This window comes from Chenopodium quinoa, unplaced genomic scaffold (genome assembly GCF_001683475.1).
Source record: "Chenopodium quinoa cultivar QQ74 unplaced genomic scaffold, ASM168347v1, whole genome shotgun sequence".
In the NCBI taxonomy this organism is placed as follows: Eukaryota; Viridiplantae; Streptophyta; class Magnoliopsida; order Caryophyllales; family Amaranthaceae; genus Chenopodium; species Chenopodium quinoa.
The window spans coordinates 6,191,674-6,210,508 of record NW_018742418.1 but is presented as its reverse complement, the minus strand read 5'-3'; the positions used below and the strand labels follow the sequence as shown (position 1 = coordinate 6,210,508).

The 18,835-nt window shown below is 36.4% G+C and overlaps 2 protein-coding genes across 2 annotated transcripts; one reads left to right on the top strand and one right to left on the bottom strand.

Annotated features, from left to right (window-relative positions):
* Positions 1–12: 12 nt before the first annotated feature.
* LOC110711454 (MACPF domain-containing protein At1g14780-like) lies at positions 13–8,466 on the bottom strand. Its single transcript, XM_021889830.1, has 8 exons — positions 7,785–8,466; positions 7,225–7,466; positions 2,626–2,827; positions 2,439–2,513; positions 1,647–1,830; positions 1,169–1,338; positions 997–1,061; positions 13–907 (listed from the first exon to the last, which is right to left on the bottom strand). The coding sequence occupies exons 1-8, from the start codon at positions 8,082–8,084 to the stop codon at positions 295–297; spliced, it is 1,851 nt and encodes a 616-aa protein (XP_021745522.1). The 5' UTR covers positions 8,085–8,466; the 3' UTR covers positions 13–294.
* Positions 8,467–13,238: 4,772 nt separating this feature from the next.
* On the top strand, positions 13,239–18,174 carry LOC110713912. The gene is made up of 3 exons (XM_021892358.1): positions 13,239–13,469; positions 16,794–17,292; positions 17,447–18,174. The coding sequence occupies exons 1-3, from the start codon at positions 13,239–13,241 to the stop codon at positions 18,172–18,174; spliced, it is 1,458 nt and encodes a 485-aa protein (XP_021748050.1).
* Positions 18,175–18,835: the final 661 nt, after the last annotated feature.

The following is an 18,835-nucleotide window of genomic DNA, read 5'->3' as shown; positions in this document are numbered from 1 at the left end:
TATATCAATATAAATAAACAATTAAATTATGAGGGGAAATCACCCCATTAACAATAATTTTAAATAGCCAATGTTTACTAAAAAGAATACAATAGTGTGCAATTAAAAAAATCAATTGTATTTCCAAGCTCTTGAATTATCTTTTGTACAAGTGAACTTTGCCATATTAATTGTATATCTGCCGCAGAAGATTTGTTTTCTGACTCTCTTTCTTCAATAATACGGAGTAGATTTATATGTACGGAATACTATTTTAGAATGTCTGAATAATGGCTTGTGTATGCCATACCTCAATCATGAGCATATGTTTAACAACGAAAACTTTACCTGCAAACATATCTTGTTCTTCACCAAACCTAACCTAGCACCAGTAGCAATCCAATAACCGGGATTATCTTGAGGCCCTCTATATGTTTGAGTAGTATCTACAAACCGGAGACACTTCTGGTTTTGAACAGGAACTGGTGGTCCAGTGGGATAAAGACTAGAATCGACTATTACCATTTGCTCTTTTTCTGCCTCTAAGCTCCCTGAACTTGATGGACTACTATACCTCGTCAACTTTTGTGATGTTGATTCTGATGAACCTTGACACCACTCTGACTGAACTATCTCGAAATTCAACACCTTGGAGAATAGAAGTCGGAGATGGAGAACTTGCTTTGAGCCATGCTTTTTAGTATAAAGCTGAGCTCCAGTGACAATAAATACCACTTTTTCCTGCTCACTGGTCCAGGATGGATCGTACTTAGCCGGTGCTGTGCATACGTGTGAGAACTTTTTCTGAACTGGTTCAGAATACCTGTCATCTGCTATCTCATCTGATCCTCTCCAAAATAAGCCACTGTCGATTTTGTTTTGTAGCATTAGTGGCATGCTTGATAGATGTTCAAGATGTATTGCCAACCTGAAATGTTTCAGCTTTATGAATATAGTTTCCAAAGCTTAGCTACCAATCCTATTAGTCCACTATTAACATGCTAATTTCAGGCTAACCTGTCGCATTTCATGCCCTCAAGGTATAATCGCATCTCTGTAACAGGTTTGCTCTCAACATTAACCTGGTAATTTCAATACCATTAATCGAAATGATCACAATGTACATGTCATACAAAAATTGTATCTTCTTAAGCAGCAAATGTTAGCTGCAAGATCATTAAGTTAATACCTTTGATGTATTTACGTGCAATTTTGGACCCATGATGTTGAAATGAAGAGTAGATGATGGAAGCGAAATATTTGTTGTTGGGGCTAATGGAAGATCGCTGTGTAAAGGCGCCCATATCCTGGCTGATTGGAAGTCCAGAAAATACTGTAAATCAGCAATTGGGGGTTTATCTGCACAGATTAAACCATATAAGTTCAGAATAAATCAGGAAAGGATTGCTAGATCAAAATAATAAGGCCTAAGTGTCTTTTTGAGTATATTACGATAAAGAGAATGATTTTCCTGTCTTTTTGTCTAATATTGCGTTTTCAAGCATTTGCTTCTACTACTATGTCCAAGTATCCAAGGATTTGAGTCAATAGACATCAAATCGTTGGTACTTTGAATTCAAAATAAAAGTATATGTTGATTAAGAAACTTTTTCATGACCCCTTAACATAGAAGAAATCCTGTGTGATCAGTTCAGAAATCAACTTACAACGAAGGTATAGATTGATAGCATGTGACAGGAAACCTTTCCCAGAAACACTTTTAAGTAGCGAAGTTATAGGGATAAAGCTAAAGTTAATTGCATCAGGCATCAATGGAACTGTTGGAAGCCATTCAATATGGCTGCTGAATGATGGATCACCCCCTCTTTTCGCACATATCACACTGATACCCTGCAATGGATGAGGCAAGGGTCATTCCGTTCCAAGACAAATCAAACAAAGTTTTTAAGTGAGTACGACCAAAAGTTCCTGTCAAGAGGATAGAAAATTGATGATTTGAGATACTTGCATTTTGAATTAAGTTATGCCCTATAAGTCAGAGACAAGGCTAAGAACCAAAGAAGGGATGCGAAAGAAGGAGCAGGGGAAGCCATGCTTGAGGCCACAATTGTTCTGAGATGAAGTAGCAACAAGCTGCTGGGAACGAAACAACACAGGTAGAGAAGCTAGCGCTTTCAAGCAAGTTGATACCACCAGGCACCAACTATTCAACCAGTACCAGCAGCACACACCTGCCTTGCTCATTTTTGATAGATTACTGTCAGGATATTGCTACCAATGTTTATTGTATACTTCCAGATTTTTATGCGTTACAATCAGGAAAATTACCAATTTGGAATTAATTTTGTACTAACTGATTATTATAGAAAGAGCTCTTCCACTATGAAATTGTTGTGATATTATTTAGCCACAGTTGCTTTTTCCACTGTAAAAACTTAGCATAATAGGAGTATGTAGTACTCATCAATATAATGCATGACTTGGAAAACTTTACTTACATCTTTTGAGGTAATAGCAGAAAGGCTATCAGAAAGAGCTGCCTGCTGCTGATAGATATTGAATGCTGACGGTACCTGTTAATCAAAATTAACTAATCTTGTAAGTACATGATCGATTATGATGTAAAAGAACTAACACGAGTCATTGGTAATTTTAGTAAGTAGCAAAAGATTGAAAATGGTTAACCTTTCGTCTTGGCTCTTTAGTTTTGCGGTTTTTAGGAGCAATGGGGCAAGTGCCTGTAAACAGCTGGTCTCCCAGCTCATACAAGTGCTTCCTGAGTTCTGATGATTCAAGCTTCGATGTTTTATCTTGCTTCACCAAAACCATGTCCTGCCCACCAATGCTTATTCCCACAATGACATGAGTCCCATACTTTTCAATAAACCTGCTTAAGGCCAAAGTTTATTACAATACATTATTGACTGATGAGCTAAAAAGAATGAACAGAAGGTGCTTACCATTTATCAGGAGTATAGGAAAATGTATTATCTTGATATAGTTTCCGTACATATTAATTCATATATGACTGCATTTAGGAAATTGAACATCATAGTAATATTCCAAGATAGAATTATGTTGAGCTGTATAGTTATTCAATGTTTCCTTCTATTTTATTTTTCATAGTTTTTAACACATGCTTTGAGGTTATAAATATCACTTTTTTTTAAGCTTGTACAATTTTAAAGAGTAGTTGACATTATTATTGAAACAAATTCAACAAAATTTCACACAAATATATATGAAGTATCATATTATACATACTTGTATATTTATTCAAGTTAAATTACTAATAATCCAACGAGCTAGAGATACTCTTTTTAAAAATAATAATAAAATTATATATCATATTATACATGTATATTTATCTCTTAATTATACAAGTAGGAATATTTTATAATCACCAAAAATTATTTACCAAAAAAAAACAAAAGAATCAATAGAATTACACAGTATCAGATAGGCGGCTTGGCCAAGGGCTATATAATCTCAATCTGGTAATCAGAAATTGTATACATGACAAGAAAAACATCAAGCAAGACAGAGAACATGACAAGAAAATCATCAAGCAAGACAAAGACAAGGGGGTCGTGGTGGATATTGAAGTTTATCGTGACGTTGGGGGACATAGAACAACAGGCTTGGTTGCCGAAGCTGGGGCTAATGCAGACCAACGCTGTATTCTGGTTTGATCCGGATTGCAGGTACTCTATCAAGATTGATAAGCTTGCAAATGGGAACTACAATAAGCTCTTACTTAGGCTTATATTTTGACCATCGAAACCTATCTGACCAGTAAATCTCTGTTACCTACTGTGGAAACGATTTTGTTTCTCACAGTGGCACTTTCGTAAATAAAATGTACCACCGTGACTAAAGTGGTACAATTTTATCATCCATTTCGTAAATAAAATGTACCACCGTGACTAAAGTGGTACATTTTATTTACGAAACTGCCACTGTGAGAAACAAAATCGTTTCTCACTGTGAGTAATGGGGGCACCTTCCTATCTGACCCAACGTCGTTGTCTAAGCTCAACATATATAGAAATCTATTGAACCATGGGCTTATATCAATAGATACATAATGATTCAACAGATTTTAATATCAATAGATACATTATTATTCAATCGATACATAATGATTCAATAGATTTTAATATCAATAGATTTTAATATGATTCAGATTTTTGGGTCATATTTCAAAGATAAAGGCATGTTACATATATGCATCAAGCATCATCATGCATTCATGCACATGACAGGCTCAACTAATTCATTAATCTAGTTCATGAAGTTAGTTGTTGCATTATCAGCATCAACTAATATGACAAGTCTCATCGTTCAATTTCTTCTCACTAATGATTGTAACACAACAACCGCTGATAATAAAACAATCCAATGTTATGTGTTTCTTTTTCCCCCTCTTTTATTTGGTAAGTAAAACCCCGAAATAATGTTACTATGCGTGTAAGCCTATAAGGAGATCGGGTTTTTTTTTTTTTTTGCTAATTAATATCGGGTTAAACAGACTTACCATCCCTATTATATACAAGTATAACATGTAACAGATTATAAAAGCATGATACATGTTTATTATAAATATTTAGCTCAATGGTGACCAAGTCAATCCTTTTTGGTGATCCTCATTATTCTGATTTTATATATAGTTTGACATTAAGCAAAAATTGGAAATATTGAAAGTCAATACACTGAACTCCAATTACATTGACCATATTCCTTTCTAACTTGAAGTATTTATAAGCTTCAATATAATATACCAGACCAAAAAGATGACCAAGCCAAGAAGTAGCATGAAATAATTTTTATTGGTAAAAGTCCTTGAATCTTTCTGTCTTCCTTAATACAGTACAGATTATTGCCTAGACTATTCTTTCCAATTATATCCTTCCTTCGTTTCTTTTTAGTTGACACGTTTCTTTAGTCACGTTTGTCAATGCACAACTTCAACCATTCATAACTTTAATTACCGATAAGCAAAAATTATGAAAATCTGATATTTTGAAAATATATATATCGTGACGAATCTAACAAGATCCCACATGACTATATTTTTCATTACGTATAAAGTACAAAACACGGTTAAAAGGGAGTGTGTGAATAATGCTAAAGGTCAAAATGTGTCAACTAAAACAAACGGAGGTAGTATTAAATAATAAAAATATATGTTGTGTGAAGTTTGTTCCAATACAACCGCGTTGGTCAACTTTAACTTCTTAATCAAACCAAATAAAAAAATCTTGATTAATTGTAGACTAAACACTTCTTGCAAGTTAAATGAACAAATAATTAGATGTTACTCTATACTCCAATCATTTTTGTTCGTATCACTTCAGCTATTTTTGTCTCACACTTATTTTATTATGAAATTGGAGAATCTATTATTACATACTCTGTACTTCTTTAGGGATTATTAATAGTATATACGTAGTGTTTAAAAGCCTTGAATATTTCATATCTTATCTACCTTTTGTTTTTTAATAATATTTCAGATCTTGAAAAGAAAAAAAAAAAATAAGAATGGCCTTTTAGACAGGAAGACAAATTCAGGAGTACTAATTGTCAAAAGTTAGCGTTAATTTTTACCAAAAACAGACTGAAAATAACATTTTAAAGGCTGACAATTATTCACCAGATGTCCAAATGTATACAGCTAAATGACCAAAATCTAGCACAGAGTCAAAGCAGTTAGGTTATTTTTAAAATAAGAATGATAGAAATCCATATGCTGTTTATGACTTTTCGATCAATACTACATGTTACTTAGCGTTATTTATTGGTATTGAATAATGTTTTTATGTAATTAATAAACATTCAAACAATATACGATTACAATTAAGCTGCCAAAAGCCGTATTTAACCTTCTATTAAAAACCGTCAAACCAAAATATTTAGTGAACTATATTTACTATATATAGCTAGTTACACATCTTAAATTACGTTTCTTAAAAGATATGCACTTTTTTTTTATTATTACATTAGCATTCAAAACTGACAAGTCTCACTAGATGATATTCATCATATATTATGGTCAATCATCAATTAAATTCATACACTACTATTATTTGTCAATTTGAAAAATCATGGCACTATACATCATTATCCTATATACCTATCTCTTGCATCATTTATACATGAAAGACAATTCTCATAAATAATCTAATAACGTTGTTACATAGTTTAACTATCTTTTCTTTTTGTTTTGAATGTTCCCAACTTCTAACTAACATGTTAAGATCACCAAATTAAAGTAAAATCGGTTTGAAAAATACAAAAAGTCGCTATCATTCTAATTATATTACATTTTACTTTGCAATACTTAAATTTAAAAACCATAGAATAGTATCAGTCGTTGAAGATGCTAATTCATGGTACACGTTGTAACACATAGTATTTCATTATTTCAGGTTGATCGATGATTGAATTTTCTAACAGTATATACTGATTATTAGAAAAATCCCATTTCTTTTTCACATTACAATTTGACAGCCCTAAGTAAAGCCCCTAACCACGCAAACTATTAAAAAATGAAAAAGACTTGCTGATTTCGGCCCCCTAACTACGTGTTTCCAAAGGAACCTTTTCACATTGTAAATTTATAATCGTTTTTTGTCTTTGAGCAAATATCATATTCGTGGAACACACACCAGAAATTATTAATCAAGTTGTGAAAGCATTAGTTAAGTCTTTGCTACGGAGATTTTGATACATTTTCTGCCCCTTGTAATACAGGGATTTCGATACATTTTCTGCCCCTAGTGATTCGCTACAATGGTGACAGTTTGCATCCGTAACATAAATAGCTAATATCATCGTGCACTAAAATATAATTGCTCTTTTAGTTCAAAATTAATTAGTGTCACAACTCATTTTATTATTCCAACCTCTTATAATCATTTTTCATCAAAAAAAAACCCTCAATCATAGTTGAGCAACTAATTATTTCATCATCATTCATCACTTAATTTATATAATCGTATATTGAAAATAAACTTTATTGCAATCTATCCGTCACTAAAATAATAATATCAATTCCAATAGGAAGTGCGTGTTTTATTAGCTTCTCTATCTTAATATGAGGATTAATAATTTAAGCTCAACCAAGCAAATCATGGTAAACTTATGTTTCTTTTATAGGGACATCTATGTTAAACGGATAATCAAATGAAAATAATTAACTTAGACCAAAAATTTGTTCCACCAAAATAGAAAAGTGAGTAGAACTTAAGAAAACAGAGGGAGTAAATACGGAAAAACTCAAACCTTGCAATGGCAGGAGGATCCCAAGTGGAAGGAACATCATTGAGGACTTCATCAGAAAGTTGCAAAGGATAACGATCGATATGCATATCGAACAAAACTATAGAGTAACCATCAAGCCCCAGTAACTTTACATTAGCTGCATTTTTAGCCCATGAACCACTTTCAAACTTGAACATTGAATTGAACAAACCCGATGGGATCTTCCCAGAAATCGCCGATATCCTATTGAAGAACTCCGACATCTGTAATTACATTCAACAAAACTAAGCTAGCTAGTTATCGGACAATGATACATTGACCCTAAACACAAAATGTTACCTTTAGGACGATAAGTAAAAGTGTGTAACCCTCAACGACAATCAAATATTTTTTTTATAGGTAAAAAAAAAACTAACAATAATCTCTATTCTGTAACATGAATTTGACTTATTTACCATAGATGATTATATTTTCATAATATTTTCTCAAAGTAAGATTATATATCGTGTAAAAAATCAAAGTGATGTATCTTTTGACAAATATATATATATACGAAACAGAGAATAGTACGTAATATATACCTGATTGAAGTCAAGGATATCGGATTGATGGCGAGTATGATCACCCTTATCACATTTGATATCAATGGAAACGGGTTGTTTTAAAGTGCCAAAACCAGGGACAAAAAGCTGCTTCTTTTGATCTTCATTGAGTAAAACAATCCTTTGATTTCCTTTGCAATATCTGAGACGAAAATCTGATGTTAAATCGAAGCCTTTTCCAAGACTAGCTATTGATTTGTCTATAATACCCCCATCAGTCGTCATTATATGCATCCTTAAACTTTCTATATTTGAGCTATTATTATTATTTTCTATCATTTTGAAATAAATTAAACTTAATATTTATGAAGATGGGTGTTTTTAGTTGGGATGAGGAGAGAGAAAAATAAATGAATGAATGAACGAATGATGTGAAAATAATTCATCAGGGTATAAATAGTCTCTTGAGTCTTGATACCATGAATTTTTTAATTAACTTTTATTTTTTAATAAGAGTGGAATTTTGTTGATAATATATAGTTGACCAAATATAAAGAAGCAAACTGGTTGGTTCTTGACTTTCTTTTTTTCTTTTTTTTTTTTTAAAATCAAGAATTTAGGATGTTATATTTTGAAAGTTTCCCTACATTCTGGTTCTTTGGAAGTTTGTAGAGAGTCATGGTCATGGTCAAGTCCTCTCTAATATCACTCCTCATTGATGAATGATGTTGTTTGTTACTTAATGTTATGTACGGAATATTACTTTTACCAAGTTCATCAAGGTAAGGATGCAAAAATCTTTTAAAAATTAAAAAAATTATTTCAACAATATATTTGCATTTTAAAATTATATTTTATTTAATGCGGGTTGTTAATTAAAACACTAGCTAAAATGATCTAATAATCAAGTGTCAAGTTGCGTTATTAAACTTTGTATCATTTTGTAAGACTTGATCTTTGAATCTTTGACGTCATTTATATCTTCTATTGATATTGATGCATGCAAACATGTAAATAAATCATTAGCACCTTATTGCTTTGGGTTAATAGTAGCGGAATGTTAGATTATTGTTGGGGGCACTACCTTTTGGGAAGGCCTCTATAATGTAATTAATCTATGAAAGCCTAATTAAACAACAAATATTTTCAAAGATAAATCAAAGTTGAGATATCTTTAACATTTAACTCAAAAAGGCAAAGACAAACTAAAATTTATGTACAATTAGATAAGTTCATAATCGGATAATTTAGGGAGTGGAGATAGAAATCACCTCCATCGTAGACATAACTTTCTTTATATCATTAGTAGTAAAGCCATGAATTGAAATTAAACTAATAATTAATCTAAACCTAGATGCTACAAGCTAGAGCTAAAGACTAAACATTAAAGTTGACTAGGTTAAACCCCATGCATGCATAGTAACGCTGTAATGCACCATTTTTGATTAATTACAATTTAAAATATTAATAAAATTATAAAAACAATTTCCATTCAAGTCACCATATATGCAAGTCAAGATAAAAAATTTGTAAGGAAAAGTATTTAAACAATATATATAATATTTAAAAAGAGCACTTTAATATTTTAGAAATCTTAGTTTTTTTTTTTTTTTTTTTTTTTTGAAACAATAGAAATCTTAGTTTAGATTATTTTATTAAAAACACACTTTAGATACATTCCATTTAATAATAATGAAACTTTTTAGGCAAGCGGTTTAGGAGGAAAATTTTCTAATATATATATATATATATATATATATATATATATATATATATATATATATATATATATATATATATATATATATTTTGAAGGGTTTCTAATATATTGTTGTCAATTAACCTACCTTTGTGGTATACTGGTATCTAAATTAGTAATATGTTATATACTCCCTCCGTGTTTTAATAAATGTTACACTTATCAAATACGGTCGTGTTTTAATAAATGTTACACAAATTTTTTTTGGCAAAAAGCTACATTTTAATACTATATCTCTCTCCTCTCATGATCCCCACCCAAACCCACTATTATATTTTTTATTATTTCCCCTCTCTCACATTCATTACTTTTCAATAAATTATTAACCACACTATCTTTCTTTTACAATTTTTTAATACTCCAACTACCCCACTTATCTCTTATTTTATTTAAGTCAATTAAATTATCTAAAACTATGTGACGGTCAAAGTGTAACACTTATTAAAACACGGAGGCCAGGAGTATATGTCCTTTACTTCCAACCTTGACTCAATTCAGTGGGGATTTAACTTCCTTTTCAAACTGCTATATATCATCATACATGTTTTAGGTTTCACGCTCCTTGGATTTAACTTACATTTACCAATCGTCCTCAATTTCCTTTTGGCACTAGTGATTTGTTTTTTTTTTGAAACATTGTGAAACGTTTTACAACTCAAAATTTTAACATGTACCGAGTACTTATAAAACAAATTAACAAGTGATAAATTAAATGATGATAGTACTGACTTGTGGTGGTTGACTTGGTTGTTGATTAAGTGGTGAAGGTGATCAAAACTATTCCATGATGAAAAAACATTAATCCCTCGTTAATGTTAATTGACTTTTTTTTTTAATTCTTAAAAATAGTGTGCGAACATTTATACCCCTAAAAATATTTGTTTACATATTTTCTCTCATTATTGTTGTAAGGACTCTCTAGACATGACTAACTACGACGAGCACATTAACAACCCTGGTATTAGCAATCCTAGTGTTATCAAAAGTATAATTAATATAATTTTGCCTTTAATAAGGTATCATGTAGTTACTGATGTGGCATGTTTATGAGGGTAGTATTTTGAGGTTTGCTCTCCTCTCATTAGTCCCCACTTCTAAATAATTGTATAGATTGTATTGAAGTAAATCTATGTACACTCATCAAAAACTTTCCGTGATGACGCGAAGACTAGTCACACCGGCCATAGTTTTCCGTATGCTCACAAACTCTCGTGATGTTGCTTTTAGACCAATCACACACTCAATGGGGAAGAAGAGGAGAAGTGGATGACGAATTGACGATGAACGAAAGAAATACAAAATTAATTTTTGGAGCAAAGCATACTCTTCTTAAAGCAATTTAAAGATTTACTATTTATAGAGTGTCATAAAAGGCAACAAGAACATTGGTCAATGGTCACAGCTTGTCAAATAGGACAGAAAAGAGAAACACAAACCAATGTATTTAAGGAATATTTATAAATAATTTAATTTGTGCGGAAATTAGTGTGTGCATTCATTGCCAAGTTTGAATTATTTCCTCTGTTTCTAATTGTGTTGACCCATTTTTTATTTTGATTATGTCCCTTAAAAATTATTTTTTTCCAAATGTAGTAACATGTCTTCATTACTATACCTGATCACTTGCATACACTCATAAAAGTGAAAACGACAAATAATACATCCTTATCCAATTGCAATTTTTGTTAAACCATATTTTACCTATGAGGCAAATAAGTAGAGACTGAGGAAATATTACATAAACTGATACATATATATTAAACTACCACTAGTAAAGTAGTCATTGTACATTGTGGCATGCTTAAGGTTGATTATGCTATGTCCATAATACCAAGTGGAGCTTATGTCTGACTTGAACGATATAGACCTAAAACATTACTATGTGTATGTATGTAACTCATGAATATTTTTGCCAATATAGTCTTTAAATGTTGTGGATATTTGAGATAATGTTACATAATACTCGATAAATAATGCATTTTTATTTAGAAAAAAAATAAATCTAATTAATTGTAGTGGCTAAAGTAGGCGGTTTATATATACTGCAAATCTTATCCCCTCAAATAATTTACAATACTAGGTTGGTCTTAGACCCTGTTCGACAATATATAGTTGTAGAGGTGACTGTGAACTATGGTAGTAGTAGTTGTTAACTAGTTGTTAGATGTAAAAATCAATCAATAACATAATACTAAAACAAACATCAGGAATGACACGTGTCAATTCCTGATGTAATTTTTTTTTTCCAAAAACACGACTTTCCTTTTTTGCTAAAATATTCTTTGAGAAGTTTAGTATAATATAACTATCATAATATTATTCCAAATCTTTTATAGGCATCTTTTATAATAAATATTTTCCTTTATACCTATTACTTCATATCCCATATCTTTTAATAATAGGACAATATATCATAATAAATATTACTCTGTATGTCATCTTTAATACATCATATATTTTATTCCTTTAATTGATTAATATATTTTAAATAAGATAATTTTGTATCAATATTTACAATGATGACTCTATTAAATAATAAATTCGTACAACACAAAATTATTATTATTAGTATTATTATAATAAAACGGACATTTTGATTTTTTTTTTTTTAAATACCATAATTGGTTTCTCGCCTAATTCTAATACGAATGAAAAACAAAACAAAGGGAGTTTAACAACATAGCGTAACATTATGAACAATTTATCTATGCATGTAATCATGTAAGAAAATTTGACTAATTAAAATTTAATTTTTTCTTATTTGTATCTCCAATACTTTTATATATTATCATATATTTGGAAAAAAAAATTAACCAAATATCATTAAATCAGAGTTATAATTCCTGCAAATTAGGTGTATGTAATACATATATTGTTTAGGTCCAATTCATTACAATTGGGTCGGTCCACAAATGTTTTAATTACAAAAGCCCAAAGCAAGGTTCAACTCTCCAAACAAATGTCAAGTCAGTCAAGGTGGCAAGCCCACTTGGTCTAAGGTCCATTCATCCATTGAGCAAAGGTATAAAAGCCTACAATTGTCTCTCTCTACATTCATTAAGTAAAAGCCTCAAGCAATTAATACTCTTTCATAACTTTCTCTCTCTAACACTGTACTGACTTCGGCATCGGAGGGGCCTTCCTCGGCACAACCCCCGAGGCTAGTTTACGTGTGTTTGCTGTGTAGGAAACCCTTAGCCCAGTCATAACTTGGACCGAGATCAGTCTTCAGCCCCAGAGAAGGGCCTTGCCGAAGGTCCTATTATTTTCACCCGAAACAATTTGGCGTCATCTGTGGGGAGTGACATTCAAAAGCAAGCCAAAAATCAACCAATCTTAGCAAAAATGACTAAGAGCGGAAAGAGTACTAAGAAGAACGATCTTTCCTCTTCGAGGAAAGGTCCAATTACGGTGAGAAGGAATCCACCTATTCCACCATCACCAGAACCTTATTCTTCTTCTTCGAAAGCTCCCTCTTCCCCGGAAAGGGTAGCGCCGAAGAGGTCACCATCCCATCATACTCGCCAACCGACTAGCTCATATCGGCCGATTCAGTCCAATGCAAAGGGTCCCCTCGAAGTTTCCATTCTCGGTCTCAACCGAGAACAACTCCTCAAACGGGGCCCTCTACAGAGGAAGTGGCACGTGCTGTCGTGGTCTTCATGGACCTCATGAAAGCCCAAGGAGGCAACTTTCCACCACCCTGTGACCACTCACCTCTTCCGCCAAGAAACATGAGAAGGAGGATCGGCCAAGAGGAAAGTGGACGAGCTCCATCCTTCAAGGAAATCGGGGATAAATGGGAGGAGGACACTTGGAGGACCGAACGGGAGAGGAAAAAGAACCCTCAGTTCTTCGAAAATACCGAAACTCGGGACTCCCAAAGTTACAAAAGCAGCAATACCACCTCCACGTGGCAAGAGCCTGCTCGCCTAAATGTTCACGAACGTCTTGGCCCAAGGGAGGTGAGCGTGCATAGTCGCCTCACTTACCTCGAGGGAACTGAGCCTTGTCTAGAGTCGTCTCAGCCGAGGACAAAAACCACTTCAACCTCTTTGAGAGGGAGGAGCGAGGTCCCGTCGGTTAGACATTAGGGAAATGCTGTGATGGTTCCCACCATCTCACCCTTCCAAAGCTGGATTTTGGAAGAACATGTGCCCACAGTGAAAATTCCGGCACACATAACTTATGATGGTACTTAGGACCCGAAGGACCACATTGCCTCTTACGAGGGGCACATGTACCTGAACCCCAGGTCCGAAGCGACCTGGTGCAAATATTTCCCGACCACCCTTAAAGGTGTTGCACAAGCGTGGATCACCAAGGGAGTAAGGGAAGGCTCTATTACCGATTGGAAAGACCTTTCCAACAAGTTTTCCAACAAGTTCAAGAGCAAGTTTTCAACGGCGAATCGCCAGGAGAAGACAACTGCAGAACTGATGAGTCTGCAGCAAGGGGAGGACGAGAGCCTCCGAGACTATTTTACTCGCTTTAGCAACGAGTCGTCCAGAATCACAAGTCTGGACCAAGGGCTAGCCGTTTTCGCACTGCAAAACGGCTTGCATGCAGGAAAGTTCCTAACTTCATGGTCATGCATCCCCCGTAGACCTTGGAGGAAGCTCTGGATGCCTCGGATAAATACATCCAGGCTGAAGAATAGAACAAAACTAAATCCCAGTCTCAATCCGGGGTTGGGAAGACAAAAGGATAGCAGTCCGAAAACCAGGGCTAGAGGAAAGGGAAGGCGAAAGCCTTAGAACCATCCTTGGCTCCTAAGTCGAAGAAAGAAAAAACCCCATTCATGGGGAGATACGAATCATACACTCCTCTCGCCCTTCCACGTGTTAAGATTTATAGCATAACGAAGGACGAGCAGAAGTACAAGAAGCCGAGGCCACTACCATCGTGGCATCGACAGAAAAACAAGGACCAATGGTGTGAATTCCATGAATATCTTAGACATCACACCGAGGACTGTATCCAGCTGAGGGATTAGATCGAGGATATGGTCCGAAAAGGTTACTTGAAAAATATCTCGCGGACCGCCGCGAAGAGAAAAGACCCGAGAAAGATTCTCGACAAGAACTGGATTTCCCCTAGAAAAAGAACAAGCTGCAAGGCAAAGACAATCCTGACATCCTTGTCATTTCTAGAGGAACATACTCTCAAAAAGCAATAAAACGCGACTTGAGGGGCTTGACCCATCAAGTAAATCATGCTGACATCCAAGCACCCCAGTCTCCGTTGCTGAACTTCACGTTCACAAGACTGCCGAGGGGTGGCATACCCCATGATGACCCATTGGTAATCATTACGAGCATCGCGAACCACAACGTCTGGCGAACTCTCGTCGACGGTGGAAGTGGTGCGTATATCCTCTTTCGGGAGGCATTCAACCAGATGAAGTTGGAGACCAAGCACCTGACTCCAGTACCCTACCCGTTAACTGGATTCAATGGTTCTTCAACATATCTTGACGGGAAAATTTCTCTTCCTATCACCATCGGCAAAGACCAAGCAACTCAGAATATCATGGCCTAGTTTTTGGTCGTGGACGTTCCGTCAGTGTATAACGTGATTATAGGGAGACCCATAATTCACGAGATCCAAGGAGTCATCTCGACGTACCATCAGATGATGATATATGTCTCGAACGAGGGACGCTCCGACATAATTCAGGGCAGCCAAAAGGAGGCCCGAAGATGTAACTACCTCAAGCTATCCAAAAGTCGCCGCGACGACAGGGATGATGAGGAAGAAAGAGAAAAGGACTGATGCACAAAGAAGCCTAAAGGCTTAAGTGCTTCGGCCCAAGGCACCGAAACACAAGAAAAATCTTCGGGGAAAGAAAAAGTTGGTTCCTCATTTGAGCCGAAAGACTCAGAGCACCAGCCGAGGTCTGGGAAGCCTGCTGGTATTGATAGCAAACTAGATTGTGAAGAGTCCAGTGCCAAAGCAATGGAGCTGGACCAGCAGACTGAGTCAATAGAGTTGACCGAAGGAGATCCTGAAAATGTGTCAGCATCGGGCTCGGACTCCATCCGAACGTCCGTGTTAAGCTTATCCAACTCCTTCGGGACAACCAAGATGTGTTCGTTTTCTCGACAGCAGACATGGCCGATATTGACCCGAACTTCATCTCTCACAAGCTTAATGTCGACCCCACTTGTCGACCGGTTAAGCAAAAGAAGCGGAATTACTCCGCAAATAAGAATTGAGACATCGCAGCCGAAGTAAAAAAACTCCTGGATGTAGGTTTCATTGAACCCTATCAGTATCCGAAATGGCTGGCCAATGTGGTGATGGTTCAGAAGGCAAATGGCACCTGAAGGATGTGGGTTGACTTCACGAACCTAAATAGGGCCTGTCCGAAGGATTTTTATCCCTTGCCGAGGATCGATCAGCTAGTCGACTCGACAAGTGGGAATGCCTTGCTTAGTTTCATGGACACATTCTCGGGATATCATCAGATTTTCATGCATCCCGATGATAGAGCAAAAACGGCCTTCGTTACGAGTGTCGGGGTGTATAATTACAAAATGATGCCCTTCGGATAGAAAAATGCGGGGGCAACATACCAAAGGCTGGTTGACCAGGTTTTCGCCGAGCAAAAAGGCCGCAACATGGAAGTCTATGTTAACGATTCAATCGTCAAAAGTAAAGAGGACAAAAACCATGTCGCATACCTGACCGAGACCTTCACCGCCCTAAGGAAACACCAAATGAAGCTGAATCCGAAGAAGTGTGTCTTCAGAGTGTAGTCAGAGAACTTCCTCGGCTTCATGGTCAGCAAAAGGAGGATTGATGCCAATCTCGCCAAGGTGCAGGTAGCGCTTGACCTTCCCGAGCCGAGAACAAAGAGAGACGTTCAGCGTCTCACTAGGAGAATGGATGCTCTGTCCAGGTTCATTTCTAGAGCCTCATTCAAGGGGTTATCCTTCTTCAAAGCGCTGAAACTCCTAAAAACCAAAGAGCTCATCTAGGAAGATGAGCAAAAAGAAGCCTTTAAGCAAATCCGTGAACATCTAGCTCAACTCCAGATGCTGGCACACCCAGCCGAAGAAGAAACTTTGTACTTATATGTGGCAGTTAGCTCGACCACTATAAGTGTGGTTTTGCTGAGGGAAGAAGAAAAAATTCAGCAGCCGGTCTAATTCGTCAGTCACACTCCGACGGATGCCGAGACTCGCTACCCCCTACTCGAGAAAGTTGCAAATGCAGTAGTGGTAGCCGCTCGGAAGCTGAGGCCCTACTTTGACTGCCATCAAATAGTGGTCCTAACTGATTAGCCGCTGGAAAAAGTCCTCGGCAAAGTTGAAAAATCTGGTAGGCTAGCAAAGTGGGCCTTCGAGCTCACTGAGTTCAGCATCAGTTACCATCCGAGAACAGCCATCAAGGCTCAAGCCCTAGCGGACTTCCTCGCCGAGTGTTCTAACCAAGAGACATTGGACGAGGAAAAGAAAATTTGGACTATTTTCACGGATGGATCCTCCACCATAAATGGTTCGAGGGTAGGGGTAGTCATAACCTCGCTCGAAGGCAAGTCCTTTGAATATGCACTGAAATTCTCATTCAAAGCTTCAAATAATGAAGTAGCAATTGCTGTTTTAGAGTTGTGCATAGCATTGGAAGCCGAGCATGTATGTTTAAAGACAGACTCTCAGCTCGTCGCAAATCAGATCCGAGGTGAATATGAGGCCAAAAAGCCCTCAATGATAGCTTACCTTGCAAAAATCAAAACAGTTATTGTGAAGCTGAGAACCCTTGAAGTCGAGCTGATCCCAAGGGGTTAGAACGCACAAGTCGACACACTCTCCAAACTTGCAAGTTAAACTCTAACTGAGCTGAACCGATCTGTATATGTAGAGAAATAAGTGTGGACCAAGAGCGCCGAGAAACAAGTGTGGACCAAGAACCTGAGGTTTGTTGCGTCACACACGAGCTGAGCTGGATGGACCCCATCCTAGCTTACAAGCTTCGAGGATAAATTCCCGAAGACAGAAACTTAGCCTCCAAACTGAAGAGAATCAGCTTAAGGTTCATCGCCTTCAGAGGAGAGCTGCTGAAAAAGTCCTCAGCCCCACTACTAAAGTGTGTGGGACCACAGACGCTGACTACATGCTTCGGGAGATCCACCTCGGCATCTGTGAAAACTACAATAGGGGAAGGGTTGTAGCCCACAAGGCATTGAGAGCAGGGTATTATTGGCCCACCATGATCTTGGATGTTAAGGAGCTGGTTAGGAAATGCGAAAAATGTCAAAAATTCGCATCGGTCATCCATCAGCCAACCAGAGATCTTCAACCGATCTTGAACCCACTTCCATTTGCGCAATGGGGGCTGGATATCTTGGGGCCATTTCCCGATGCTCCACACTTGAAAAGATGGCTGATAGTCGGCATTGATTATTTCAGCAAATGGATCAAGGCTGAAGCAGCCGCGAACATCACAGAGCAAACTGTCAGGAAATTCATCTGGCAAAATAATATCACTCGCTTCGGGATTCCGAAGGTCCTTGTCTTCGATCACGGGAGGCAATTTGATAATTTTCCGCTAAGGTGGTACACTGATCAGTTCGGCATCAAGTTGGCCTATTCAGCAGTGTGTCATCCACAAAGCAATGGTCAAGCCGAAGCTACAAACAAGCAGATTCTTAACGCTCTCAAGTAGAGAGTTGAAGATCAAAAGTCCAAGTGGATAGAGGAGCTTCCAGGGACCCTCTGTTCACTTCGGACAACTGAAAAAGAGGCTACGGGACATTCACCTTTTGATCAGCTGGTGTATGGATCCAAGGTCGTTCTTCTAGTGCAAATTGGCACAGAAAGTTTGCGGGTAAATCTCTTATTGGTCGAAGAAAATTAGCAACTCATGTAAGAATCCCTTGACTTTCTAGACGAGGTCAAAGATTCGGCCCGAGACAGAATGGCTGCATACAAACAAAGAATCAACAGATTCTACAATCGAAGAGTCAATGCAAGACCTCTCAAAATTGGGGATCTGGTTCTTCGGAATGCTGCAGCTATGCAAAAAAGCCGCATTCATAGGAAACTCTCAGCCACTTGGGAGGGACCCTATAAAATTTATGATGAACTTCAGCCAAGAACGTACCAACTTTGGCAGTTGGATGGAACTAAGCTGAAAAATAACTTGTACTTAAGATATATCATGTGTAAGCCCTTCGGGGAAGTACAATCTATGTAAGTGCATCTTTTTAATTAATGAAAGGCCCTTGGGCAACCATTTCTATAAATTTGGCAAGTTTCTATTTTTCTATCTTCTACATTTTTTGAAAAAAGAGGTTTCCCTTCGGCACTGTCTGAAGTATAGCTCA

Excerpts from the sequence above, each read along its gene's own strand:
- LOC110711454 (XM_021889830.1), bottom strand. The coding sequence starts at position 8,084 with ATGATAGAAAATAATAATAATAGCTCAAATATAGAAAGTTTAAGGATG. Across the intron at positions 2,514-2,625 it reads CTAAAGAGCCAAGACGAAAG|GTACCGTCAGCATTCAATAT; the intron begins GTTAACCATTTT and ends TTTGATTAACAG. Across the intron at positions 1,339-1,646 it reads TATCAATCTATACCTTCGTT|ATAAACCCCCAATTGCTGAT; the intron begins GTAAGTTGATTT and ends TAATCTGTGCAG.
- LOC110713912 (XM_021892358.1), top strand. The coding sequence starts at position 13,239 with ATGAGAAGGAGGATCGGCCAAGAGGAAAGTGGACGAGCTCCATCCTTC. Across the intron at positions 13,470-16,793 it reads AACGTCTTGGCCCAAGGGAG|CCGCTGGAAAAAGTCCTCGG; the intron begins GTGAGCGTGCAT and ends CTAACTGATTAG. Across the intron at positions 17,293-17,446 it reads AGTCGAGCTGATCCCAAGGG|CTGAGCTGGATGGACCCCAT; the intron begins GTTAGAACGCAC and ends GTCACACACGAG.